This window comes from Kogia breviceps, chromosome 9, assembly GCF_026419965.1.
Source record: "Kogia breviceps isolate mKogBre1 chromosome 9, mKogBre1 haplotype 1, whole genome shotgun sequence".
NCBI classification, from domain to species: Eukaryota; Metazoa; Chordata; class Mammalia; order Artiodactyla; family Physeteridae; genus Kogia; species Kogia breviceps.
Window position 1 is genome coordinate 23,745,772 of NC_081318.1, and position 26,587 is coordinate 23,772,358.

The 26,587-nt window shown below is 51.3% G+C and overlaps 2 protein-coding genes and 1 pseudogene across 7 annotated transcripts in view; 2 read left to right on the forward strand and 1 right to left on the reverse strand.

Moving 5' to 3' along the window:
• The first annotated feature begins 3,175 nt into the window (after positions 1-3,175).
• PRRT4 (proline rich transmembrane protein 4) lies at positions 3,176-13,125 on the forward strand. 3 transcript variants are annotated; one of them, XM_067041656.1, is made up of 6 exons: positions 3,176-3,397; positions 4,649-5,372; positions 5,458-5,562; positions 5,888-6,007; positions 10,799-11,025; positions 11,548-13,125. In XM_067041656.1, the coding sequence occupies exons 2-6, from the start codon at positions 4,721-4,723 to the stop codon at positions 12,622-12,624; spliced, it is 2,181 nt and encodes a 726-aa protein (XP_066897757.1). In that variant the 5' UTR covers positions 3,176-3,397; positions 4,649-4,720; the 3' UTR covers positions 12,625-13,125. The 3 variants fall into 3 exon arrangements, with proteins under 3 accessions (XP_066897757.1, XP_066897758.1, XP_058930187.1); XM_067041657.1 differs by having other exon boundaries at positions 12,060-12,541; XM_059074204.2 differs by having other exon boundaries at positions 10,799-13,125.
• Positions 13,126-19,397: 6,272 nt separating this feature from the next.
• LOC131762575 (chromobox protein homolog 1 pseudogene) lies at positions 19,398-20,005 on the reverse strand (annotated as a pseudogene).
• Positions 20,006-20,778: 773 nt separating this feature from the next.
• The window catches only part of RBM28 (RNA binding motif protein 28), a 34,193-nt gene continuing 28,384 nt past the window's right edge, over positions 20,779-26,587 (forward strand). For 2 of the 4 annotated variants that reach the window (XM_067042250.1, XM_067042249.1), the window contains exons 1-5: positions 20,792-21,004; positions 24,344-24,502; positions 24,804-24,898; positions 25,332-25,407; positions 25,838-25,930. In XM_067042250.1, coding sequence (XP_066898351.1) covers positions 20,887-21,004; positions 24,344-24,502; positions 24,804-24,898; positions 25,332-25,407; positions 25,838-25,930 — 541 coding nt within the window. In that variant the 5' untranslated portion in view covers positions 20,792-20,886. Of the gene's footprint in view, positions 21,005-24,343; positions 24,503-24,803; positions 24,899-25,331; positions 25,408-25,837; positions 25,931-26,587 lie in introns of all 4 variants that reach the window. The other 2 variants (XM_059074207.2, XM_067042251.1) reach the window with 2 other exon arrangements.

Genomic DNA, 26,587 nt, shown 5'->3' on the forward strand with positions numbered 1-26,587 from the left:
TCTTTAGGTCTTTCCTCGTGGACTGGTGAAATACCCCAGAGTAGTGTCTTCCAGTTTCCTGCCTAGGTCCTGCTCCCAGCACTTGGGGACCCTGTTGGTGGCAGAAAGCTCAGCATTCAGCATTCCATATGACACGGTCACTTAATCCCTTTGTTTTCAGTATTTTTCAGTATGGTATCTGCATTTACAACTGTGCTCCAACCCAGACACCTTCTATCTTATATTCTTCAGAGGAAAATCCCCCAGACTCCGGCTGGCATAGGGGAGGGACTGTTGCCCAGGGGCTTGGAGCTGGGGGAGAGATGGAGGGAATCTAACTCCTCATCCTGGTCCTTATCTTAGCAACTTCTTCCACCTTTCACCTCTGGGAAACCAGAGGTACCTTGGACTCCCAATTTCTGTGCCTCTGAGAACCTTGCCATGTAGATCAAGTTGGCTCTCAATTTTCACCACTGCCAGCTGAGATGTCTTTTTCCTTGGCGCTGGTAAGTCAGTAAATAACCAGATGGCTGGTCTGCCATCCTGCTTCAAAAATCGTGTGACTGTTGTCTTTTTCCCTGTTCTGTCTATCCTCGTAGGTTTATCTCTTGATTTAAAAATCTCTTTATGGAAGTTTTAGTGGGGTTTTAGGAGGCAGTGAAATTAGATGTACACATTCAATTACCATCTTAACCCAGAACCCTAACTTCCCTTTTTAATATATTTAAAAATATATAATTACTGGGAGGATTGTTATTGGTCATGGAGGATTGTTATTTGAATGTACTGGGGCATGTTTATTTCTGTCTTTTCATTTAGAAGTCTTGAACTGAACATGATTAGCAGGAAATGAGCCTTTCTATGAGGAGGATTCAAGGAAAACGTCTCTAGTGGGATAACTTTTATTAAGTATATGAGAGAAACCCAGAGGCTGGATCCCAGTATGCAGCCTCCAGGCAGCCCCTAAATGACTAGGGTGGTTTCCTACTAGAGGAGGGACCCTATAGTGATCCCTGAGGGTGCATCCAGGGAATGCCCTTGGCAATATTTTGTTTAGAGACCCAGAATAAATCCCAGACTTCATCGCTGATGTTCCCTGGAGAGGGGCTCAGTTAGTGGCCTGAGTTTATCTTACATCAATTGGGGGAATTCTGTGATAAGAAAGTGAGTTCTGGATGCCTTTCTGAAACGCAACCCATTGCCCATTTGGACCCTAGAATCATTCATTCGTTCGTTCTTCACTTTGTTAATATTCATTGAGCATGTGTCTGGGCCAAGTGCTATGCTAGCCATTCTTGAGACAGATCTGCCCTAGGTAACTCTTTTTTTTTTTTTTAATGTGGGCTCTAGAGCGCAGCCTCAGTAGTTGTGGCGCTCGGGCTTACTTGCTCCGCGGCATGTGGGATCTTCCCCGACCAGGGCTCGAACTCGTGTCCCCTGCATCGGCAGGCGGATTCTTAACCACTGTGCCACCAGGGAAGTCCCTGGGTAACTATTTAAGCACCCTCTCCCCAACCTTGCAGAACAGCAAGGTAGGGGGATCAGGGTAACATCCAAGGCTGTTACCTGGTGACACTCATTTTTCTCTCTGTGTGGCCTATGATGAGGACTAAGTGAGGAGACACCTAAGCATACAGCATGGTGCTCGACACACAGTAGGATGCCTGGATTTTTGGGGACAGCTTTGTATGGTGCAAGGAACCTCCTGTGTTTTATGTTCGCCTGATACTTTCAAAACTAACATTTTGGGAGGGATTTATTTATTTATTAGAAATTTAGTTATTTATTTTTGGCTGCATTGGGTCTTTGTTGCTGTGCACGGGCTTTCTCTAGTTGTCACGAGCGGGGACTACTCTTCCTTGCGGTGCGCAGGCTGCTCATTGTGGTGGCTTCCCTTTTTGCGGAGCACGGGCTCTAGGCGCGTGGGCTTCAGTAGTTGTGGCATGCAGGCTCAGTAGTTGTGGCGCACTGGGCTTAGTTGCTCCACGGCATGTGGGGTCTTCCGGACCAGGGCTTTGAACCCGTGTCCCCTGCATTGGCAGGCGGATTCCTAACCACTGTGCCACCAGGGAAGCCCTTGGGAGGGATTTAGAGATTCAAGTCAGCATAAACGAGCCAGTACTACTTAAATCAGTCACTGTGATAACATGGTAGGGTCCGTGAGATATCCACAGCGGCAGCCCTGCTCTTTAGTTATCTTCAACACTGGCCTGTGTGCTCTTGTATTCCTGGACTGCACACTCTGACTTCACTGTTCTCCTCTTGCCCCTTATTGGAAACAAGTTGTAAGCCACCTCTCACAAGGTGAGAGACATTTCTGAAACTCTTCAGTATTTTTGAGGGATCAGTTTTAGCAAAAAGAAATGTTACAAAAAAAAAAAGAAAAGAAAAGAAAAAAGAAATGTTAGACACAGATTGACACTTGGTGGTTCACCTGTGAAGTGTTGGAGGCACTTCCAACTGTTGAAAGCCACCAGGTGATGGAGAAAACAGCAGAGGGACTGGGTTCAGGTTGCCCAGCTTTGTAATCTTGGGCAAGTTCGTGAGTTTCCCCAGCCACCCCGGGCCTTAATTTACCTGTCTGTGAAATGGGGACACCCACAGGGTTGTGCTGAGGACTAATGAAGTAAGGGCTGCAGACGCGCTTATTACACTTTCCACTCACGGCTTAATAAACATAGTGGTTCTTCTTGCCGGGGGTGCCATCCTGGGCAGGCTGCCGTGTGTGCGCGCGCGTGGTGCTCTGGCCCGCGGTGTTTCCTGGGGAGGGCGTACGAGTGGATGTGTGTGCTGGGCCGCCCTGGGAGCGTGCGGCTGCGGCGCCAGGCTGAGAACGCGGTGCCCGCGCCCGCCGCGGCTGGGCGGCAGCGCCGGGTGAATGAGCGCGCGTGGGGACGCGGGCACAGAGGCGGTGGCGGCCCAGCGCGGCGGTGCGCGCTCGCCTGCCTGCCCGCCGGGTTGGAGGCGGACCGCGGGCCGCGGGCCGGGGGAGGAGGAGGGGAGAGGGCGGGCGCGCGGGGCGGGAGCGCAGGAGGCGGGGAGGGCGGGCGGTCAGAGCGCGGCTGCCGCGGAGCCCGGCGCGCGGCTCTGCCGGGGAGCGAGGCTCGCAGCCAGGAAGAGGCGCAGCGGGAGGGAGCGCGGAGCCGGAGCCGGGCCGGGCCGCCTGCCTGGGGCCAGCGCTGCGGGCCGGGGACGGGCCGCGCCAGACCCGGGGCAGCGTGTCGGCGAAGCCGCGGTGGCCGGGACGGGCCAAGGGGGCGTCGGGCGCAGAGAGAACCGACCAGAGTCGGCGGAGCATCGCTCAGCGGGGCGCCTGGGCCGCCGCGACCGCCCCTTCTCGGGGGACTTGTCAGAGGAGAGCCGCCTGCGGGAGGGAGCAAGAGGAGCACGTCTGCCGTCAGGGCAGCGGGAGAGGGAGGTGTGTGTGTGTGTGTATGTGTGTGCGCGCGCGCGCCTGCCTGTAGGGGTGTGTGTGTGTGTGTGTAGGAATGTGCATGTCGGGGGATGACGGCTTGTGCTGTGTGTCTGTAAGGAGCGTGCGAATGTGTGTGTAGGGGTGTGTTTGCCTCTGTGTCGGTATATACTGTGTGTGTCTGTGAGGTGGGGGTGTGTGTGTGTGTGCCTGTGACACAGAGCAGGCTGGGAGCTCACAGAGCTTGGGTCTGAACCCATGTAGGAGGGAGGGGGCTCGGCAGGACCAAGTGTGTGTGTGTGTGTGTGTGTGTGTGTGCGCGCGTGTGCGCATTTACGTGCAGGGGTGTGTGAAGGGTGAATAGGTGAGTGTGTCATGGGTGCTAGGTGTGGCCGTGTGTGTGGTGTAAGGGTGCTGGGTGCACCTCCGTCCCTGGCTCACCCTCCCCTTCCCTTACCAGATGTAGGCGCCTGGGGTGGGGGCCGGGGACTTAGGAGTCTACTGCAGCGGCCCCTTGTCCAGTTTGCCTGCCTGGCCATCTTCCCTTCCCCCGGAAGCCAGAGATGGCCAAGCTGACCCTCCCCCCAATACTTCTAGGGTTAAGGGATGGGGAGCCGGCCAAGCCACAGGAAAGAGGGAAAAGGCTGAAGGGACAGAGCTTCTGCCAGACCAGGGTACCCTGCTTCCCTGGCCAGAGCTGCCTTCTCCATCTCTGCCAGATCACTCACCTTGTGTTTCATGCCTCCAGGGACCAGTGCTCCCAGGGTCTGAGTGAGGGGACAAACATCTTAGAGGGGGCCGGAGCTGGGGTGGGAATGTGTTGAGGCTCATCTGTGAGGGCTAGCTTGTTCACAGTTGTATTACCAGAAGGGTGCTCAGGACATAGTAGGCCTCAACAGATATTTGAGGGAGGAAAGAGAGAAGAGAGGGAGGGAAGGGATCTGAGTCTGGGAGCCACGTCCACTCGCTCTGCTGTCAGTCAAGGATGAGGGCAGCTGGATGCAGTCAGACCCGTCCCCAGACTGAGCAGGTGGGGGAGGCAGGGGCTTAGGGAGAAGGAACCTGGGCTGGGAGAGAAGGGAAACTGCAGGGAAGAGATTTGTGCTGGGGTCTGAATGTTCAGAAAGAAGCTGGCAACTCTCCTTGGGCAGAAGGCTTTGTGTCCTATCCCCACCACCTGCTTCTCTGGGATCAGAAACCTCTCTGGGGCATCAGATCCCAGGCAGCCAGAGCTCACAGCACCTCTCCTCTCTCCAGGACCTTCGTGCTCAAAGGTGCTGAAGACCTGAGTCCCCTGCCTACCCAGGCCGCCTGAGGCCAGGAGGGGCCATGGCAGGGTATGGCTGTCTGGGGCTGGGGCTGTTCTGCTGGGTCCTGCTTGCTGTCCCTGTGGGCTCCCAGCCTGCCTCCTCTGTCCCAGGTGCCCGTGTCACCACTTTGGCCCCGCCACCTCAGAGTGAGGCCTCTATGCTGTCTCTCAACCTGGGGCTTAACTTCAAATTCCACCTTCGGGGACCTGCTGCTGCTTGGGGGAGCTCAGTCACAGAGACCCAGGCACTTTCTCCTGGGCCGAGCCGGGAGCCAGAGGAAGAGGTGGCCGGTGGGCTGAGGACTGACCCCCTTTGGGAACTACTGGTGGGCTCTCTCGGGAACTCCCCGCCTGAGCAGGGCTCTGCTGAAGGCAACTCTACTCCCTGGGCCTCCTCCTGGCCTCTAGAGCCCACATCCCTCCTCACTGGGCCCACTGACCGGCCCACTGCTCCCTACCAGCCCAGGATGGGCACCGTGACCTGGGATACTGCTCTGACGGCTACAGCACCTCCATCCAGTGACCCCAGGCTCCACCAGAGCGAGCTGGAGCTGAAGTTTGACATGGCGCTGAGAGCAGGCGTAGCCCCAACGCTTGGACATCGAACACTTCCCCTGCTGCCCAGCCTGCGGGCCAGCCTGGCAGAGATTGCTGGGCGCCTGGGACCCTTTGGTGAGTACCCACCCCAACCCAAGGAGAGCCCCTGCTGGGCAGTCTGGCAGGTAGGAGGAAGCTTCAGCCTGGGCTCCTTTTGCAGGGTTCTTTGGCACTACTGTGTCCCCACTCCGGAACTTATCAGGCCCGAGCCCCCTGGGCCCAGTTACATCCCCAGCCTCTGCCTCTGGAATTTCGGATTCTCCAGGTGAGTGTTTATTTCACTGCAACAAGCATTTATGGAACACCTCTAAATGCCAGCACCTCCTTTTTCCCTTGACTCAAGGGCAGCTTGCATTCCTTCTCCCAGGACCTGGGATACCAGCCACTGCTCTATGGGGAAATGCCCTCTTTGCCATACTAAGTCTGGTTTGGTCCTTGTAGCTTAGCTTCTGGTATACATGTGGCTACAATTCCTGGGACAGGGGCTGCCATAGCTCAAGCTCTGAGAAAGGACAGGATTTTCTCCAAAGCCCCAGAGGCCTACGCCAGCTGGTAGGATGGCAGTCTAGCCCTATGTGCTCCCTTTGCAGGGTTCTTTGGCACCACTCTGTCCCCGCCCCCATCCCCCCAGGAGAAAAAGCTCCCAAGTCCAAGGCCACTGGACCCAGCTGCTTCCCTAAGCTCTGCCTTGATTGCAACAGCATCACTAGGTAAGTACCCAGTTCATTTAAACTTGACAATTATTTATTGAGCATTTACTACATGCTAGCCACTCATCGGCATTCTGGGATCCTTTTATTTCACTGTCATCACCATTCTCTTCATCACCACTATGGAGATATAGATTAATGGTCTGAGAACAAGTGTTGCTGAGGATGGTCCCACACAGAGTTAAGTAATGGTCCTCTGGGAGTTTTGCAATCATAGGCAGAGCAGGATGTAGACACATGTATCAGGGGCAAACGGACACAGGAACTCCTTCATGATTTCCACAGCCTCAGCACTAACCCCACCCTCTACTCCAGTCTGCCTGGCCTGCCTCCCCACCCTCCCACTCCGGCCTTGGGGCTCTCTCCTTTGCCATCTGATCTGACATGACATGCTGTCAGATACAGGCAGAGCTGGGCCCCTCATTGGGAAGACGTTGAAGAGAAGACCTTGCGCAGACAGACGCCATCCTCGTTCAAGGGAGCCTTTCAGAACACGCACATAGACAAGCTGGTGGTGCAGAGGAAAGACCAGGAGCTCTGGAATCCTGAGACTTGGCTTTGAGACTTGAATCCCATTCCCCTTCCTAACTGGCTGGTGACCTTGGACAGGCTATTTAGCTTCTCTGAACCTAAATGTTCTCCTATATCTGGGGTTTAATAATAGTGCCTACTTTGTTATTGTAAAGCTTCCACATAATGTAATGGGCACAAAGTATTAGCTCATTAAATAGTGTCTGTTAACCTTGCTTCTTTCCCCGGTGTGTCCCAAGTACGTTCCAGATCCACCTCTCAGACACGGCAACCGTGGCCCCTAAATGTGATGGGACAACACATACCACAAAAGGCAGAGGGCACGCTGCTTGGGGAGAGGTTCTGGTAGGTGAGGCCAAGGGGGACATGCAAAGGGTTAACCGTGGCTGGGGAATCCTCAGCCACTCCACACTAGGAACTGGTGCAGCAGTGGAAACCTCTGGTCCCCGAGCTGCTTCCAGCTCCAGACTTAACGCAGCACCTGCCTGTCGCTTCCTCCCGAGTGGACTAGGCACTCCTGGGCGTGTGGGTGGGGAGCCTGCCGTCTCCTCCCCATCCAGCCCAGTGTGCAGCAGTGCAGGATCTGCTGTGGAGTTGGGGGCAGGCTCTGTGGCCTCAGGGGAAGGATGCTGGGTGGCGGTCTGCCAGCCTTGGTGACAGCGCTGGCCAGGCAGGTTTAATGAGTCTGGACAATATCAGAGGCAGCCCAGCCGGCTGGTGGCCCCGCCCTCCTTCCCCCTCCTCTCCACGGCTGCAGGAACCCAGCCTCTTCCTGGCTGTCCCTCTTGGATAAACCCCGAGGGCTGCAGGCCTCCTGGAGGGAAGAGCAAAGAGCCTTGTTCCTGACAGCACCTTCTGCGGGGAGTAGTCCAAGCAGTTAGGGGATAAAGGGAGTCTCTCTGTGTCTTCTCTAGGAACTTCCTAACCTCGGTACAGTTAACCTTTGGGCCTAGAGCTTCTCTTCTCTTGCATTAGGTCTGCTTCACCTCGGACAGAGCTTGCATTCAGCCAGTAAGCGCTGAACAGTTGTGCAGGTCGTTAACATAGTAAAAGACTTCCATACCAGTTGATAAGTACCCGCTCTCCTTAGCCTCCTGAGCACCACTCCCCTCCCTGACCACCTGGCTGGCAGCTCTTCTGATTCACCTGAAACAGTGGTTAAATATTTCGAATGTCACCCTTACAAGGAGTACCAATCCTCTGTGATCCTGGAGGTGGGGTTGGGGGGAGGGATGGGGCCAGGCCACTGATCTGGCTGCAGCTTCCGGCATCCAGAGTAGAGAGTGATTCCCCAGCCCTTTGATCTGGGCAGCTAGTGGACTTTTCCATAAATTGAGCCGGGCCCTCTTCCCAACTCCTCCCCAGTCAGCTCTGGCTTCACCAGTTACTCACATTGACATCCCATCTCCTCTCTTGCCCCTGAGGTCAAGAGGAGCCACAGGGCCAGGGTGGGACCACCTTGTAAGGGAGGCCTGCTCAGGAGAGGGATCCTAGGAAGTCACTACCTTCTCGGGGAAACCGAGGGCCCCTTCTGCGGAAGCCTCAAATGGGGAGACAGAGGATGAGGTCAAGCAGACCCGTCAAAGGCAGAGGCTGGGCCTTCTTCACCTGTCCCCACCCATACCTGGCCTGCCCTGCCCCCTGGGAACAGTGCTCCTAGGTCAGAGCTCTCTCCTCTGACACTTGACCTGGGCCTGTACTCTATTTCCTGGTTTTCATTCTTTCTCTGGCTTCTTAGGAATGTTGCAGTTTGCTCTAGTTGCCATAATGCTTTGGGCCAGAGGTGAAAGATGGGGTCTTCTGTGGCCATCGAGTGAGAAGTGGAGCTGGAAGAGGGTGAGGTGGGACAGCTCTCTGAGAGCTGCACTTGTCTGTACAGTGAGCGAGGAGGAGGCATGAGGGGCGGCGACAGGTTGGCGCAGGCTGTGGGCTCCTGGCTGGGGTCTCCCTGCCTCTCTGCAGAGCCCACCAAGACCGGAAAGACCAAGGAAACTCATCCACTTTGCAGAAGTGGGTTGGGCAAGGGTATCTGAGGGGACCAATAAATGAGGGCTGAGGGAGAATGTTTGTGTATTTGATCCCACTGGTGTTAGACTGACCCTGGCCCCCCACCCCGCCCACCGAATCAGCAAGCCGTCAGTTCCCAGCTGAATGATTCCTCATTTAACTCACAGCTGTGTCTTCAGTAGGTGTTTGGGGATGGTCAGTCCATCCAAATGGTGTTCTTTAAACAGGGTTCACAGAGTGAGACAATGCGTTGATGTTCACTCATTTGACTGTTGACTTTCTAAGGGAAAACAGCCTTTTGTTAGTGAAATCGAGAATTAGTTTGAGGCCAGAAATGGTCACACAGACACACACTGATCACTGACAGGTGATAAACATTAGCCCATAATGATCAGACCAACAACAGTTGTATATCAAATGCTTATGATGCACCAGTCTCTCCAAAGAGCTTTGCACACACTGGCCATGTATCCTCATAACAGCCCTGTGCAGTAGGTGCTCTTACCCAGTTTAGACTTGAAGCCTACGATGGGACAGGAACCAGGGAACATGCTGCCACTTGAAGTAGGCAGCCAGCTGTATATATGTAATTTTTTGGCAGCTCCCTCTCTGCCCTCGCAGTTGCCCAGTTCTACCTTCCCCTCCCCTCTCTCCAGGGCTGCTTTCTGGCCCGGTCACTCCTTTTCCTTGTTCTTAGGATTGCTCGGTTTTCCATGTCCCCAGCACAAGCTGGCACTGCCTGAGGTAGGGATGGGGGTGCGCCTGGAGTCTTCCTGTTTTGTCCTGCTGAGGCATGGCTGGGTATGGCCAGGCAGTTGGGGCAGGAGTCTGCTTGTCAGGAGATCCTTCCGGCCTCATTCTACATCTGTGTCCCGTGCATTTCCCCACGGCCAGATGGCTCCTCCCATCATCCTTCACCACCATCTTTCTCCCTCCATCCTTGCCTGCAGCTGCGGTTCTGCTAAGCCTGCTAGATGGGGGGAGGGAGGTTCAGCGTGAAGCATCTTCCCTTGCTGCCTGGCCGTGGAAAGTCCTTGGGTCTAACTCTTTTTCACCCCTCTCTAGCTCCAGGAGAGTAGAATTAGGGATCTTCGTCCTCACACTCTCTTACTTGACTTCCCTTTCCTCAAGGGATGTGGGGAAGATGTTAGAGCACAGGATGAGGCTGGGAGCCTAAGTTAGCAAACCCCAGAGCACCTGAGGGGCTCACTCGCTAAGCTGTGATCCCCCCAAATGTTCCTTCCTCAGAGTTCAAGGGTAGTCTTGAGACCCAGGGGAATCCATCTCAATGTCACCTTCTGTAAAAGGGGGTGAGAACCAAAGGGGCATTGTATTAAGAGCCTCAGACCAGTGGCTTCGTAGTTGAGTTACGATGGGGACCATAGCCATGGGTAGGTCGAGGTTGGAGGTGTAGCAGGCAGGAAGGCCAGTGAATAGGGAAGGTTGTGTTTTCTCAGGGTGCTGGGGATGGGAGGGTCATATCACTCCCCCTGCTGTGTGTGTGGTGGGGGGCAGTGCGGGGTGGCTTTTCCTGACGAGACAGGGAGAAGGGGGGAGCAGCTGAAAAGAGGCAGGGCAAGCTTCTTCTAGCACCAAGGTGGGAGTCGGGAGTCAGGGGTGCAGAACAAGAGATAAGCAAACTAGTATTATGAAGCGCCTCTGAAATCAAGGAGAGGGGCTCAAACTGGTGCTCAGATCTGGATTCTAGTTGCAGCTCTGCCAATTTGTAATGTTGGACAAATCACTTGGCCTCTCGGCAGAGCCTCAATATCTTCATCTGGCAAATAAGAGGATTCATTTCTTCAACGAATATCTGCTCAGTGCCCACTCTGTGCCAGGCACTGTTTTAGGCATGGGTGGTCAGATGTGAGCAAAGCAAGCCTTGTTCTCATGAAGCCTCCTTCCTGGCGGGAGGATTGAACTAGAGGGGGCTTCTACAGCTCCTTCCACTTGTAAAATTCTGTGACTTCTTAAGAAAAACCCTTTTCAGTGGGATCACAGGGTAATGAACAGAGCAGGGAGCTGGGGGTGGATGGGGTCGGGGGGAGGGCATGAGGGCTGAAACTGCTGCCAGAGGAGTTTGATGTGGGAGGGGAAGGTGAGGGGCTTCGAGGTCAGTGAGTCTCAAATTTAAGACAAGTCCTTCCTGGAAGCTATGAGGACTCTCTGATTGGCACACAGGCTACTGGCTGTAGGGTGTGGGCAAGGGGAGGGCTGCACGGAATGCCTCAGACAAACGTTCTTTGCCCACAGACTCCACCACCTCCACCTCTGGCCTGGATGACCCCTCTCCCGCCAGCCTTGGGAACCTTTCGGTGCAGCCAGAATGTGGGCCAGGGTCCTGCAGTATCAGAGAACTGCCTGAACGCGAAGCGCAGCCTCCTGCGGCCCCACTGCCCCTCTTCTTCCTGACCCTGGAGGCCGACTGGACAGAGGCCAAGGCTCGCTGGGGTTTGGCCTGGGAGGCCCATGTGTACGGGGTAGGCGCACTCTTCGGCTTGGTGGCCCTGCTGGCGCTGCTGGCTCTGGCCCTCTTGCCCTGGCGCTGCCCGCCCGGCGCCCCCTGCCTGGCGCTGCTGGACCTGCTCCTGCTCTCCGCCGGGACCACCCGGGCCTTCCCGCTCTTCTACGACGCCTACGGGCACCGCGACCGGTTGCCGGCGCTGGCCTGGCTGCTGCTGCAGGACCTCCCGCTGCCCTGCCTGGCCGCCGGCCTGGGCCTGGCCTGCCTGCTTCTGGCCCGGCCGCGCCCGCCGCGCTGTCCAGCCGCCCTGGCCGCGCTGCTGCTCCTGGGGCTGGGGCTGGCGGCCGCCGCCGCCCTCGGGAGCGCCGCCCATCGCCCGCTGCGGGCCCTGCGGCTCGCCTCCCGCGGGCTGCACGCCTTCCTCGCCGCCCTCCTTTCCGGGCTCCTGCTGGCGCTGTCCTGCTGGGGGGGTCGGCGGCGGCGGGCCGGAGCGCCCCTGGGAGCGTCCGGCTTCAAGGGCACCACTGCTTTCCCGCAGGCGCGCAGCCCCTTCGGCCCGCTCGAGTCCTGGCGGCGCGCGGCGCGCACGGCCCCAGTGGCGGGCACCTTCGGGCTGCTGAGCGGAGCCCTGCAGGGCTACGAGGTGCTGCACGCGCTGGGCTACGGCGGGCAACCTGGCCTGGAGGGGCCCTGGCCCTGGTGGGCCTTCCAGCTCGGCCTGCGCCTGGGCGAGGTGGGCGTCGCGCTCCCGTTGGCACTGCTGGGCCTCTACCCGGCGCTGTGCAGCCCCCGCGTGCCGCCGCGCTGCTGGGCCAAGCTCTTCCGCTTGTCCCCCGGCCACGCCGCTCCTTTGCTGCCCGGAGGCTGGGTCGCCGGGCCCCCGGACAAGAAGCCCCTGGGGAGCGCCATCGCGTGTGGCGACGCGGAGCTGCTGCAGCTGTGCGCCCTGGCAGGGCCGGGTCCCGACCTCCTACTCCAGGGAGGAGGCTGCCGGGGCTTCGACGGCGCGGCCGCCAACCCGGCCCCTTCCCCGGCCTCCTCCCCCTGCAGCGATTACACCGTGGACTTCCGCCCGCCCTCCCCCATCAACCTGCGGCGCAGCATCGAGGAGGCCCTCTGCAGCGAAGCCCTGCTGAAGCCCGGCCTCTTCCAGGGCCCGGCGTTCGGGGAAGCCCTGCCGGGGCTCGGCCTCTACCGCACCGCCTCGCTGGGGGCACAGACCGGGGCCGGGCCCACCGGGAGGTCTGCGGAGGCCCCTGGTTACCCCGCGCCCCACGAGCTCCCCTATCCCGGGGCCTGGCCCGCGGGCAGCAGCGCCTCATCCGTCTCGCTGTGCGGACTGTCGCGGGACAGCTCGTCCATGCTGCTGTGCTCCAGCCCGGACAGGCCTCCTCGCTGTCCGCTGGTCTGCGTCCTCAGTCCCCCGCGGCCCTCAGGAAGCAGCCCTAGCCTCCCGGCCTCAGGATCCTACCAGGCCCTGTCCCCACCCTCCCGCGACTCCCCAGAGCCTACTCCTGAGCTGCAGGCCGAAGAGGCCTTGCTGCAGGAACAATTCCTGGACGCCTGCCGACAAATTGACGAGCTGAGCGTGGGCAGCGACACCATAGACCTGTGAAGATGTGGGCCCCTCGCCGCCCCGACAATACGCCCCCTTCTGGGGCCTGTTCTGCCCGAGACCTGCACACTGTAACCCTTCCCCAATCCCACCTGGCTCAGATACCTCTCCCCGCTTCCTTTCCCATCCAGGGACTCCTGAATGGGTGAGTCAGCAGCCAGGTTCTGTTGATTGGGAACTAGTGCCACCTTCTCTGGAGCCCTGGGCACTGATGCCCTCAGCTGCAATTCTAGGCTGGCGGGGGTCCCACTTTCCTTGGCATTCACCAGCAATAAAGCTCCAAGGTGCTCCACTCCAGACCAGCACTTCCCACTCTGGTGCTGAGTGAGAGGGGCTGTGCTCAGCCGACCTCAGGAATGGCCTCAGTCCCCATACCCGCCTCTGCCATGCCCGGGAATCCCACCCCCGCGTGAGTGAGACTCCCTGTCCTCCACATGATCCTTCCCCATATAAGGGTCCATGGCCCATCTAGGAGACTCTACAGCAGTTGGGTGGGAGGTGAGCACTTTCAGAGTTAATTTATCAATAAAATATTTTCAGAGGAGAAAGGTCTCACCTTCTTGGAAAAGCTTAGATGAGGCAATAGCAGCAATGGTTCTGCCAGAACTGGAAGAGAAGCAGTGTTTGGGTGGGGTGGGTCCATCTCAGACCCCAGTGACCTTCACTCCTGACTGCAAGGGGTCTTGTCCTCCGCATGACCTTTCCCCATAGACGGGTCCATGGCTCATCTGGGCTGAGTGAGGGTCCGGGAGTGGCCTCTTGAAGACCCTTCTGACTCCCTGGGAAGTGGCTTTTCAGAGTTGGATCACTGCCCTGAGAAATGAGGTGGAAACGCCTGCATTCCTAAGAAACTGGCTTCAGGTCCTAATGGACAAGTGGTTAGGGACTAGTTACTGTCAAAGTCCTTCATGGAAATGTTGATACACATCTCAAGGGCTTGATCACTTTGAGCTGGGTTTTGCAGCAATCTCCCTGTCACGTACCCAGAGGAATTCACAGAGAAAGCTACTTGCTACCAGCAGGACCTCTTCACGTTTGGACTAACAACCCCCTTCCCCTGGAGAACATTCATCTCCCACAGGTGCAGATCCTCCCTGGAGAAAGCCTGTCTTCCCCAAACCCCAGCCCCATCCTACCCACCAAAGCAGAATTCACAGTGCAGAGACCCGTGAATGCATCCGGCCACCAGGCAGTCTGTAATCCCTCCCTTGTCCAGAGCATTTGGCTGTGAGCTCCGTAGTGTGTGCATTTGTCATTTGGCTAAAATGCAGTAAGTTCAGAGTGGCACTAAAACAGAGTCATAGATTTGAAAACTAAATTCTGGCAGTGTTTTGGTAGACGTCCTGCACATCACAGGGAAGGCTACAGGGGCACACATACTAGGCTTGAAGTGGAAAAACAGGAAAAGGAATGGTTTTTCTTCCAACTCTGCCCATCAGCGTGTGGGGATTTGAGAAGGGAAGCAAGGGAGCCAAGAGGGAAGCAGGGAGGCCGGGAGGGGAGGGGACCCTCACCAGACCAGGTCCAATGCACTAGTGGAAGAATTAAAGCACGGCTCTCCTCACCCATGAAGCTCTGTCTTGGCTGAAAGGAGCATCCAGGGCCTGGAATCTCAGAAGGAGGAGGCAAGCCCATGATGCTCGGGGCAAGTGAGGGTCAACGTAGAGAAGAAAATGAGAGGAGGGTGGGGCAGGCCCAGCTGAGGACTGGGACTGGAGTGGTTCTGACCGTGTCTCCTCCATCACCTGGCTCAGCTCGGCTCAGAAATTCTTGCTGCATCGTCAGTCTGGGCTGAGGCCCAGAGAGCTGCCATCCTCCTAATTACAGGCATTTCTCACTGGTGTCGTAGTGGCTGTAGCAGCCCCAGCACCAGAGCTGCTCCGAGAAATTGTCCCCTTTCTTCCCCACTTACCCTTCCATCTGCCCTACTCACACTCGACTCCTCTCTGCCATCTCTTCCTCGGCCTAATCCTTGCCAGCTCCTCTCACTCACTCACTCTCCCCATCGAGAGTCCTTGGGTTCAGGCACACAGCTCTCAGCAAAGCAGTCCAAGCCCCACATACCCCCAGTCAGTCTCTCTGTATGTTTGTCTGTCCGCCTTGCTCTCTCTCACAGAAGCGGGCACTCGCTCGCGCGCATACACACACGCACAGACACACACACGCCTACACACACACTCCTTTTCTGTTTGGAAGCTCTGAATGGGGCTGGTGAGATGGGAGGGGGCAGGGGAATACAGCTTGTTACTCACCAGCTCCAGCACTTCTTCGATTTTCCTCAGCAAGAATCACCTAAGCCCTTTGACTTGATCAAGAGGCTGAGACTTTGGTGAGACAACCCTTCCCTTTTGTCTCATGCCTCAGCCCTTCCTTACCCAAAGCAGTTTCCCCAGAAGAGCCCGAGTAGACCAGGGTGTAATACATACACCCTCAGTTCCAATTCTTAGTACTGTAGGAGACTGAGAAACAAACTCACCTTCATTCATTCAATCTCTTTAAGACATTTTTTTGGATGCTTACAGTGTGCTAGGTGATGGGGGTAGAAGGCAAGCTAGGTGGACAACAGCCCTGAACTTATGAAGTTGAAGGTCTTTTGGGGAAGGCAGACATTAAAGAGTTAATTAGATAAATAATTACAATTACACAAGTAATTAATTACATTTGCGAGAAGTTCTAAGAACAAGAAATATGCGGTATTATAAGAAGGCTTGGCTTGCAAGCGGGAATGCAGCCAGAGGGATGGGGCTTGGGAGAGGCTGGCTGAGCACAGCCCAGGCCTCTCTTACTTCCTTTCCAGGCTCCTGCAAGTGATGGATGAGAAGAGGCCAGCAGTTTATTTCCCCTGGAAGCCACGTTGCTGATGTGGTGCAGGTTACCACGACTCCTGCTATTTAATAAAGAACCCTGCATGTGTCCTGGTGAGATGGATGAGCAAATATTCCTGATTGAAGAACCACATGGCTTCCCTGTTACAGATGGATAGGAGGGGCTGGGGCTGGGGCTGGGAGACTGAGCTGGGGAGCCAGGTCTGAAAGTTGGGACGAGTACAAAGGATCAGCTGCATTGTTTTACTCCCCTAGGGGCACAGATCTCCTCCGTACTGTGGGTGGCTGCTGCCCTCTCATGGGCACAGGGACACAGTTTCCTTTTGTTCTTTAGGGAAGGTTTGGGTCCAAAGTATTTCCAACTGAGCATTGTAGGGTGTGTCCCAAAGGGATGTTGGAGCAGCCTTCTCAGGATTCTTTCCCCAGTGAACACTGCAGCCAGGACCGGGAAAGCCTCCATATAGCTAGGGCCCTGAAGCTTGCAATTTAGACTTTGGGTATGAAATTTTGATTTCTAAGGTGATGAGGGGGCAAGAGAGGAGGAGAAAAAAAGAGAGAGGAGTGTGGAATTCCAAACCAACTGTATTCAAATGATCCATCCCATTTCCTTTGTCTATTTGTCTCTCTTTATCCTGGATGGAATTAACCCATGGCCTTAAAAATCTGTTTTTTATTTCAATACTTCCTCTGCTGAGTTGTGTGTTTAAAACTAACTGTGACATTTTCTTTTAAGCATATAACAAATGCTTAAAAGCTAGGGTTTCATAAATCTGATGTTAAACGTTCTCCCTTTCCCCCTATCACTATCAGCCAGTCATCCATCCAACCAAAATGTGCTGAAAGTAGATGTGGTTTGAGGAGAAAGGGAAACACTTTTCATTGTACCTTTTGTACCTTTTGAATTTTCTAGCTACCCTGTGTTCAGGTTATGCCATTTAAAAGTAATTATTTAAGACCTGCATTGGGTACTTTTGTTCTGTATCAGGGTGCTTCAGTCCTGCACGCAGGTCAGTTCCTGGGCCCAATGGGATGGCACACTGTGGTCCAGGATCCAGGACCACCCAGATCTCCGGGCCAGTGAGATTCCTTAGCCTTGGCTCTGTCTGATAAGCTGTCCTGAGAAAAGATCTCCCGTCTCTGGGAGGACCTGGGTACTAGGTCTGTGTGTGCAAGCTGCATGTCATGTTTGTTCTTGGCGTGTTCTCACGTGATCTTGCATGGTGCAGGCTATGATTTATTTGTAATTTTAAAAATAAATCTATAGTTTTATTAAGACAAAAACTGACAGTGTTGGTATGGAGTTTAACATTTAAACAAAAGTTTTCACAGAAACATAACATGTGCCTAAAAAGATTTTACAAGGGAGTTCTAGATGCAGGTCTAGACGATGTCAAGAACTGATGGATCTCATGATTCAAGATAGCATTCTGGGTTTTAGTTAATTCTTAGGATTAAAAAACTTTGTCTTGTTTTAAAGTGAACCACTGCCCCCATATGAAAATTGAATCTTCTCCTGAGACCAGGGCTTCTGAAATCATTCAGTTCTTGAAGTGATTCAGTGAACTTGTGCTGTCAGTGACTGAACCCTGCCACCAATGGTTTCAAAGTTCAAAAAACAGAGGCTCCAAGAGTTTTCCACCCTAAGAGCACCGAGCCCTTGTCTTTGCCTACCCTCCCACCTCCTATACCACCCTCTGCCCTTCCCCAAATACTTCAGCCAGTGGCTTGGATGGAGAAGCTGATATTTATAACTTCATAATTGGAAAAAAAAAGGGTCTTCTTATCAATTTCAAGAATTAACACCTCTAAGACAGAATGATCTGCCTGTATATACACTCCCATAAGACTTTTCCTCCTCAACCAGTTTCCATCCCTCAAATGGCAGCTTTGGTAACTTCTTAACTGGCTTAGTCCTTTCTTGGGAATAGCATTAAGCTCAGGCAGGGAACACCTTGGCTTCTAAGTTTCAGGCATTCACAGCTATTTTTTTCTTTCTATTTTTTTTTAACATCTTTATTGGAGCATAATTGCTTTACAATGGTGTGTTAGTTTCTGCTTTATAACAAAGTGAGTCAGCTATACATATACATATATCCCCCTATCTCCTCCCTCTTGCGTCTCCCTCCCACCCTCCCTATCCTGCTCCTCTAGGTGGTTACAAAGCACTGAGCTGACCTCCCTATGCTATGTGGCTGCTTCCCACTAGCTATCGATTTTACATTTGGTAGTGTATATATGTCCATGCCACTCTCTCACTTCATCTCAGCTCACCCTTCCCCTTCCCTGTGTCCTCAAGTCCATTCTCTATGTCTGCATCTTTATTCCTGTCCTGCCCCTAGGTTCTTCAGAACCTTTTTTTAAAAAATATATTCCATATATATGTGTTAGCATACGGTATTTGTTTTCCTCTTTCCGGCTTACTTGACTGTATGACAGACTCTAGGTCCATCCACCTCACTACAAATAACTCAATTTCATTTATTTTTATGGCTGAGTAATATTCCATTGTATATATGTGCCACATCTTCTTTATCCATTGATCTGTCGACGGACACTTAGGTTGCTTCCATGTCCTGGCTATTGTAAATAGAGCTGCAATGAACATTGTGGTACATGACTATTTTTGAATTATGGTTTTCTCAGGGTATATGCCCAGTAGTGGGATTTCTGGGTCATATGGTAGTTCTATTTTTAGTTTTTTAAGGAACCTCCATACTGTTCTCCATAGTAGCTGTGTCAATTTACATTCCCACCAACAGTGCAAGAGGGTTCCCTTTTGGGCTTCCCTGGTGGCGCAGTGGTTGAGAATCCGCCTGCCGATGCAGGGGACACGGGTTCGTGCCCCGGTCTGGGAAGATCCCACATGCCGCGGAGCGGCTGGGCCCGTGAGCCATGGCCGCTGAGCCTGGGCATCCGGAGCCTGTGCTCCGCAACGGGAGAGGCCACAAAGTGAGGCCCGCATACCACAAAAAAAAAAAAAAAAAAAAAAAAAAGAGGGTTCCCTTTTCTCCACACCCTCTCCAGCATTTGTTGTTTGTAGAGTTTTTGATGATGGCCATTCTGACTGGTGTGAGGTGATAACCTCATTGTAGTTTTTTTTTTCTTTCTTTGCAGTACGCAGACCTCTCACTGTTGTGGCCTCTCCCGTTGCGGAGCACAGGCTCCGGACGTGCAGGCTCAGCAGCCATGGATCATGGGACCAGCCACTCCGCGGCATGTAGGATCTTCCCGGACCGGGGCACGAACCCGTGTCCCCTGCATCGGCAGGCGGACTCTCAACCACTGCTGCCACCTGGGAAGCCCAATTCACAGCTTTTAAACAGTCTCTCTCAGTCCTCATTTAGGTTGCCAATGACATGTTTTGAAAGGATGAAATATTCTGGACACAGAACCAAATCATCATTAGTTGTTCTTTCCTTTGTTTCACCATTTCCCCCATCAGGCCCCAAATTTTAACAAAAATAATCCTAACCCATCTCCCTTCTTTCCCACCCCATCCCTCCCACACCGAATAATACACCAGTAATAGGCAAAAACTACATATATGCTACGCTGTAAAAATGCAGAGTTAACACTATTGGGAAGAAGGCTGTGGGTTGTGGAGATGCTCTTTTGAAGATCTACAGTATCTTTTGCTCTCCCACATCCCATTCTGCAAGTTTTGTCCTTCATAGAAGGCCCTTTGCTTTTCTCAGCAAAGTTCAGAATGGGTTGCCTTGAAACATTTACCCTCCTTCCCCTCCACTGGGATGGGTGTGCAAACTATACAGCATGGAGTGACTTTAAACCACTTGGGCTGCTGTAGGGCACAGAAACTATACTGGCTCTTCAAAGGACATCTTCTCAAGCCACCTCTATGGTGTCAAGACAAGTAGAACTCCTTCTTTCCCCACTTGAAACCTACAGTCAGATGTGACAGGGGCTGGTACTCAGGAGAGTTAATTCTTGTCATCTTTTTTTGTCATCATCCTCTGAGGGGTAGGAATGCCACGTCAGCCTTTCCTTATAGAAGGATATGACAACCTGTGGGCACTTGACATTGGCTTCCTTGGCAGGGACCAGGTCATCCTCATCAGAGTTTTTCCAGAACTCTGATGAAACATGTTTCATCAGAAACATGAGTTCTCCACTAGAGTCTGTAGCTCCAATAATCCGCTGCGGTTTCAAACCTCGGGCAAAGCCTCATGGCTTTTCTGACTCTTCTTTCTTCTTTGGTTTGCTCTCCTCCCCCTTATCTTCCGAATCAGAATCAGCTTTGCGCTTGCCTCCCTCTGATTTATCTGTCTGGTGTGCTGTTTTCTGTGACTGCAGGAACTCAGCAATGAGGTCAGGGCAATCCAGGTTTTCTTCTGTCTCCCATGTGTTGTCCTCATCTGAGAACCCCTTCCACTTTAGGAGGTACTCCACTTGGCCCTTTACCACTCGACGGTCGAGAACTTTTCCCACCACATATTCTTCTTCCTCTTCTTCTAGCACCTCCTCCACTTTCTTCTTGTTTTGTTTTTTCCCCATAGTGCCCACCAGCTTTCTGGTATAAAGGGTGACGCTGCTTAGAGCAGCGCTCACGAGCCCGAGAGGAATCGGTGCTGCGCTCCAAACGCGTCCTGTCGGGCCGGCCGCGGGAGTGACGACCAGTAAAGCAACAAGACGGTTGACCCTCCTTTTTTTTTTTTTTTTTTTTATTATTAATGTCTGTCTACCCCCACGAGACTGTATACCATGAGGGTAGGGGCCCCGTCTTTTTTTAGCTCACCAATTTTATCCTTAGTGCCTGAAACATAGTAGGAGCTCAGTAAATATTTTTTTGAAAGAATGTGTATGATCTGTGCCTATTTGTACTTTAGTAGCTATAATTTGTCTGCGAAGTGTTAAAGGCACAGTTGTAGTTATCTGTTATAGTGTAACAGATGTCTCATAGTCTCTGAGAACATGAGAATTGTCCGAATGATGTATGTGACGTACTTGTGTTGATGTGCATTCTGGCTGGGTTTTATGCACGTAATCTGGGAGTCTGTGGTGGCACTTCAGAAAATATTTATTAAACATCCATTATATGTTAGATCCTGGGCTAGGGCCAGAGTAAAACCAACTTTTCTGGCCTGCCCTGCTGAGTTTGGTATCGATCTCCAGGAGGTTAGATTGTAAGCAGTGCAGGAAATAGCGAAGCCAAATTTCTCTACAGCGGCGGCGGGGGGGGCGGGGGGGGGGGCGGGCGGGCACTTGGATTAGGGGTGGAACCCCGCTCAAGAAGCTCCGCCCCCGGGCGTCACGATTTTTTCCTTCCGGAATGTTTTTTTCCCTTCTACCACGTTTTCCTCCGGACTCCTTTGAGTGAAGAACACTTCCGGAGTTTCCCGGCAACTTGGCGTGGTCGCCTTGCTAAAGCCTGTTACTAGACTCGTGTGCGCGAAGCCGCGCGCTTCTGTTTCTCGGCCTTATGGCCGGGCTGACCCTGTTTGTGGGCCGCCTCCCGCCCTCGGCCCGCAGCGAGCAGCTGGAGGAGCTGTTCAGTCAGGTGGGGCCGGTGAAGCAGTGCTTCGTGGTGACTGAGAAAGGTAGGGGGCGGGGCGGTCGAGGACAAAGTTGGGGTTCCTGGGAGCCGGATGGGGGCGAGGACACCCAAATTTAATCGACCCGTATAATCCTTTACCTGCCCCAGAGTGAAAGGACTTGGAAGTTGAATTTCTTTTCTAAACGGACTCTGCTTTAGATGAATCCATACGGGCCGTTTCTGAAAGTCAAACCAGTCCCTTAAGTTTATGTAGCGCTTTCCGTTTATTATGCGCGCTCACTTATAAGATCTTATTTGGTAGTAGATAACTTTTAATAAAACACCAGTAAGGCTTATTGAGAATCAGCTGATTGCCAGGTGCGGTGCTTGAATTCCATGTGTTACCTCATTTAATTTCCCCATCAGTCTTGTTGGGTGGAGAGTTAACTCCATTTTACAGACGAGGAATCTAGCTAGGGCTTAGGGAAATTTAGTAATTTCAGCTTAAGTTCATACAGCTAGTAAGTAGTGGATTCAGAATTTGATCACCAGACCCGGAGCTCTTAACCACTATGTTATTCATTTACCCAGTTATTTATTCCGTAAATATTAATTGAATGCCTATTTTGTGCCAGGCAACTATTGTAGGTCCTGGGGATACAGCAGTGCACAGAACCAAACCAAAAAGATGGAGAAGTCAGCCAATAAGCAAATAAGCAAAATATGTAGTGATAAAGGATACTGAAGAGGAGTGTGTGTAGTATATTGGAGGAATAGCGAGGAAACCAGGGTGAGTGGAATGCAGTGAGTGAAGGGAAGAGAATTAGCCGATGAGATCTGGTGCTACCAGATCATGTAGGACCTTATAGGCCGTTGCAAGGACTTTGGCTTTTACTCTGAGATATGAAGCCACTGGTTTTGAGCAGGGAGCAGTAAATATGATATAGCTTGCATTTTGGAAGATTCTCTGAGGCTGCCGTGTTGAGAATAGGCTGCTAAGAATAGGACAGAAGTGGGGAGACCAAGTTATTAGGCTCTTGTGGTAATCCAGGTGAGAGAGAGGTCATGGTGTTGGACCAGCTGTTGTAGCAGTGAAGGTGGTAAAAAGTGATTGCAATATGGATATTTTTGAGAGTAGAGCTGAAAGAATTTGCTGATGGCTCAGATGTGGGGTATGAGAAAAAAAAAGAGTGTCGAAGAGTCAAGTCTGACTCCAAGGGTTTTGGCTTGAGCCGCAGGAGATATTTACTGACTTGTGGAATACTGCCATATGCTTTTCATTCTGTTTGATGTTCATGGCATCACTATGAAGGAGAGTTAGCATGTATTAGACTGAGGAAGAATTGTAAGGGTTTTAAATGTAGAAGCATTTCTTACTCTTACCTAGACTGTGTCAAGGGGCACCTGATGTTGCCCAGAGCATAAATTTAGCTTCCTTCCAAGTCGTCAGTGTGTCTCTGTAGGTGGCTACCTCCTAGTCTTTCAGGAGAGCAACTGGAGGGAAGTAACATTCTGTGTACCTCTCTTCCCCCCCCACGGTATCCAAGTATGTGATGAGTGGGCAGGCTAATAGTATGCTAATAATCACTCTGTCCTTATCTTCTATTTTGTTAGTAACAGAAATTAGAATTAGGATTGTCGACATGGCTCTGATTGCTATACAAACCATAGCAGCTGCCTGGTTCTTTGTCATTTTAAGTATAGATATGGGCGAATGAGAGAATGAGAATGAGTGCTGTCTAGCAGTGTCTCTTAAACTGCAGATCATTGTCCATCAGTGGGTCTTGAGTGGGTCATGATTAGAGATTTTTAAAAAATGAAATAGGAGTATATCTATACATGGGAAAGGAGAAGTTGTCATAAATTTTTTTTTTCAGTTTTGTAAAAAACTGCATCCTGGATCCACTATAAGTTACGTTTGTTACTGTGGGTTATCAAAACAATTGAGAAACGCTGCTCAACAGTGGTTGGTTGTGTTCTGGGGAAGAACAGGCCTTTGAATGGGAATTCTTCTTTTGGGTCCTCAGAACATAGGCTACATGTAACCTTACCTGTAGCTTGTGTATGTAGTCTACATCTTTACCAGAAGCTGCTATTCCCTTTTTAAGAAAAAAAAGTGCTTTTCTGTCCAGGCAGCCAGATGTACTGAACGCTGTACTTAGTGGGATGGGAGGGAGGGGGTGTGGGGTGAGGTCTTACCAGTAGTGGTGACCTGGACATGCCACTTAACCTCTTTAAGATGGGAATAATTTCACAGGATTGTCGTAAAGATTCAAGTAAACGTGTGAGAGTGCTTTGTGCAGACATAAACAATGCATGGTGTTTTTGTGAGCAACATGCTTCTATCTTGTCACTGAACTCCTTCACCTTTCAGCTGCTTCTTTTTTGGTTGTACTGATCAGGAAGGGCCCTGATTTTTCTTGTTCTTGTTTTCTGAAAGGTGAGTGGGCAGGCTTTTGTGAGAAGGAGTTTCAAGAGAAAAAGAGATCACCAGATCATAGTATGCTTTCCTAGTGCCAAGTGTCAGCTTTAAGCAGTTTATGTGGATCAGCGTTCTGTGTTAGAGGGCTTGTATCCTGAAGCAGACTGGGGTGTAGTTGTAAAAGAGCGTGTGAGCTCTGTTTCTTCTTTGGGTAGTAAGCAGACTAACTTGGTCTGTCCTTTTCTTTTTTTGATGCAGTAAATTACTTAAAATTTTACTACACAAAAATATTAAACTGAAAAAAAAAATACCAAAAAGGGCAAAGGTGGGTTACAGTTGATAATTGCAACTGTTTGTCTTAAATGATGCGTTTGGAAAAAAGCAATGATGATATTGGCTTTTCCCTTCTTGGTGTGTTCTGACAAAATAAGATAAGAGGTTTACAGCTGCTTTAGAAAGGTTTAATTTGATATTGATTTCTAGGGCTTGGTAGTAATAGTAATAGTTTCTGCAGGCTTCTGAAGCAGTGTTTATTGTTTGAGGTTCTTTTTTCAGGGCCCCTGGCATTCATTGCTGATCTGTTCTTTGGAGCGGTGGCTGAATTATTTCTTTGTAATTTTTGAAGCTACTATACTTACCTTTCCTACCTTCTCTGGTGATGTTTTGTTCTGTTTGATGTTGATTTCTTCTTCGGGGGTGTAATGCATCTCATGGGTCCTCCATATTCTTGAAATTATCAGGAAAGAAGGAAGAAAGGGAGCTAACAGCAAAGACACCACATTAGAAGAGGAAACCTAACAATTTCTGAGCAAAGAGGGGACAGAGGCCACTCATGCTAACCTGTCTCTTTCTCTTTTGAGAATTTTGGCAGACTGGCTGGCCTGGCTGTATATTTGCTAGTTTAGGGCTGTGAGAATTTACTGGTTTAGGGATCTTGGCTTACTGTTAACCCCCCCTCCCCCCATCCCCATACTGTTCCAGGGAGTAAGGCATGTCGAGGCTTCGGCTATGTCACTTTTTCTATGCTGGAAGATGTTCAGAGGGCCCTCAAGGAGGTTACCACCTTCGAAGGCTGCAAGATCACCGTGACTGTTGCCAAGAAAAAACTGAGAAATAAGTCCAAGGAAAAGGGGAAAACTGGTGAGTTTCTAGTAGCCGAAGGGAGTTTTCCCCCAGGATTGAGGGGGCAGTGGATTGGCTCTAGGAATAGTGTCTAGGCCTAAAAGCTTCCTGAATTTCCTCTTGATGTCCAAAATCATCCAATGTATTTTGTTACTAGTTTTAGTCTTTTGTTTACTTCTGAGTCTGGAAAACCTGGTGTTCCTGGGCATTGCCATACTTAACCCTGTGTTAAATGCCATCTGTTGCTAGTAGCTTCTTTCCTGTGATGCTCTGGGCCGAGGGGGATCACAGATTTACTTCATTGCCATTTATTTTTTAGAAAATTCAAAGCCCCCAAAGAAGGAGGTGCAGCCTAAAAAAGCCAAAGTGGCAGATAAGAAAGCCAGATTAATTATTCGGAACCTGAGCTTTAAGGTAAGAGACAGAGAAAACTAACAGTGAGTGTTCTGAAGCCTGTTGGAGCCAAGGCATTCTCATTGGTCGAACTCCTCACCAGGATGGCATAATTGGGCTTAATTCCTTCTGGGAACGAACTTTAGCCTTGTTGAATTCAGAAAATGGGCCTGTATAAACAAGAACTTATTAAGGACAGAGACTGTGAAGATGCCTTGGGGAAACTACTGCTGAGAAAGGGAGGGAAGAAAAAGCTCTCTGATATCTGTCCTTTTTGCCTGTATATGTACAAAGCAAGATGTCATCTATTTTGAAATGTATGGTGTCCTAGTCTCAAAATTTAAAAAGGAGTACAAATATTCAAGCTCTTCCTAGTGAACTCATTGAATAGTTGATGTTTTGTGTTTATTTGCCTGGATAATATCTCTTTTTCTTTCTTCACTTTTGGCTTCAGTGTTCAGAAGCTGACTTGAAGACAGTATTTGCTCAGTTTGGAGCTGTCTTGGAAGTAAACATCCCTAGAAAACCAGGTACTGGCAAACCTTTATTTTGTGTGGATTAGATTAAGGTTATTTTACATAATGGTCTTTTTCTGTATCACCTTTGAACTAAGCAGAAATACAAGGTTCGGGTCATACTCTGTGAGGCCCAGATGATATGATATATGTAAAGTATCAGGCACAGTGCTTGACAGATAACAGTGTTTAGTCCCCTTACGGTATTGTTAGTTAGATCAGAACTACTTTTAGAATACAAGTTACAGTTTGAGAAAATGCATTGCTCTCCCCAAGCCTGTGTCAGGGTAACCTCAGCAAGATATAGGCTTTTACTTTGGGCAAGACGCTGACTGGTTGATAGGATTTGGGTCTTCTTGCCAGTCCAGGTTGCTGTAACATCCTTCTTAGTGTCCGTTGGCTCCCTACCTGTTACCTCTAACTTCTTTGTTGTGTTTGCACACAGATGGAAAGATGCGTGGTTTTGCTTTTGTTCAGTTCAAAAACCTTCTAGAAGCAGGAAAGGCTCTCAAAAGCATGAACATGAAAGAGATAAAAGGTAAGTTTTCTATGCCCATACCATTGACTCAGATATTTCTGGTGTTTAGGCAAATTAGCACAGTAACCCACTTCCTACATTTTCAAAAGGTGTTTGCCTTGTTGAGAGTCTCATTGCTAATGTAGGAGCTGTTTTGGTGAAATATTCCTAGTACTTGATCTTCGGGTTAAACTTGAAAGGACCCATGCTGTCCTTCTCTTTTCTTTTTTTGGTGATGAGTGTCCTTTTAAATCCCTAATGGAAAACTGTCCCTGACTGATAGAGGCAGGTTGCTGTCTAGAGGATGTGGGATTAGCAGGTTCTTCCCTCTTGGTTATGATCACTATTCAGCATCTGTGGGCTTATTTTTTTTTAATTATAAATTTATTTATTATTTATTTATTTGGCTGCATTGGGTCTTCGTTGCAGTGAGTGGGGGCTACTCTTTGTTGTTATGTGTGGGCTCTAGGTGCTCAAGCTTCAGTAGTTGTGGCATGTGGGCTCAGTAGTTGTGGCTCACGGGCTCTAGAGCACAGGCTCAGTGCTTGTGGCAAACGGGCTTAGTTGCTCCGTGGCATGTGGGATATTCCCGGACCAGGGATCAAACCTGTGTCCCCTGCATTAAGCAGGCGGATTCTTAACCACTGCACCACCAGGGAAGTCCACCTGTGGGCTTTT

Bases quoted from the DNA above. Each gene is read 5' to 3' on its own strand.
- PRRT4 (XM_059074204.2), top strand. From the start codon at position 4,721: ATGGCAGGGTATGGCTGTCTGGGGCTGGGGCTGTTCTGCTGGGTCCTG. The intron at 5,373-5,457 runs GTGAGTACCCAC...CTCCTTTTGCAG, and splicing joins TGGGCGCCTGGGACCCTTTG to GGTTCTTTGGCACTACTGTG. The intron at 5,563-5,887 runs GTGAGTGTTTAT...CTCCCTTTGCAG, and splicing joins TGGAATTTCGGATTCTCCAG to GGTTCTTTGGCACCACTCTG.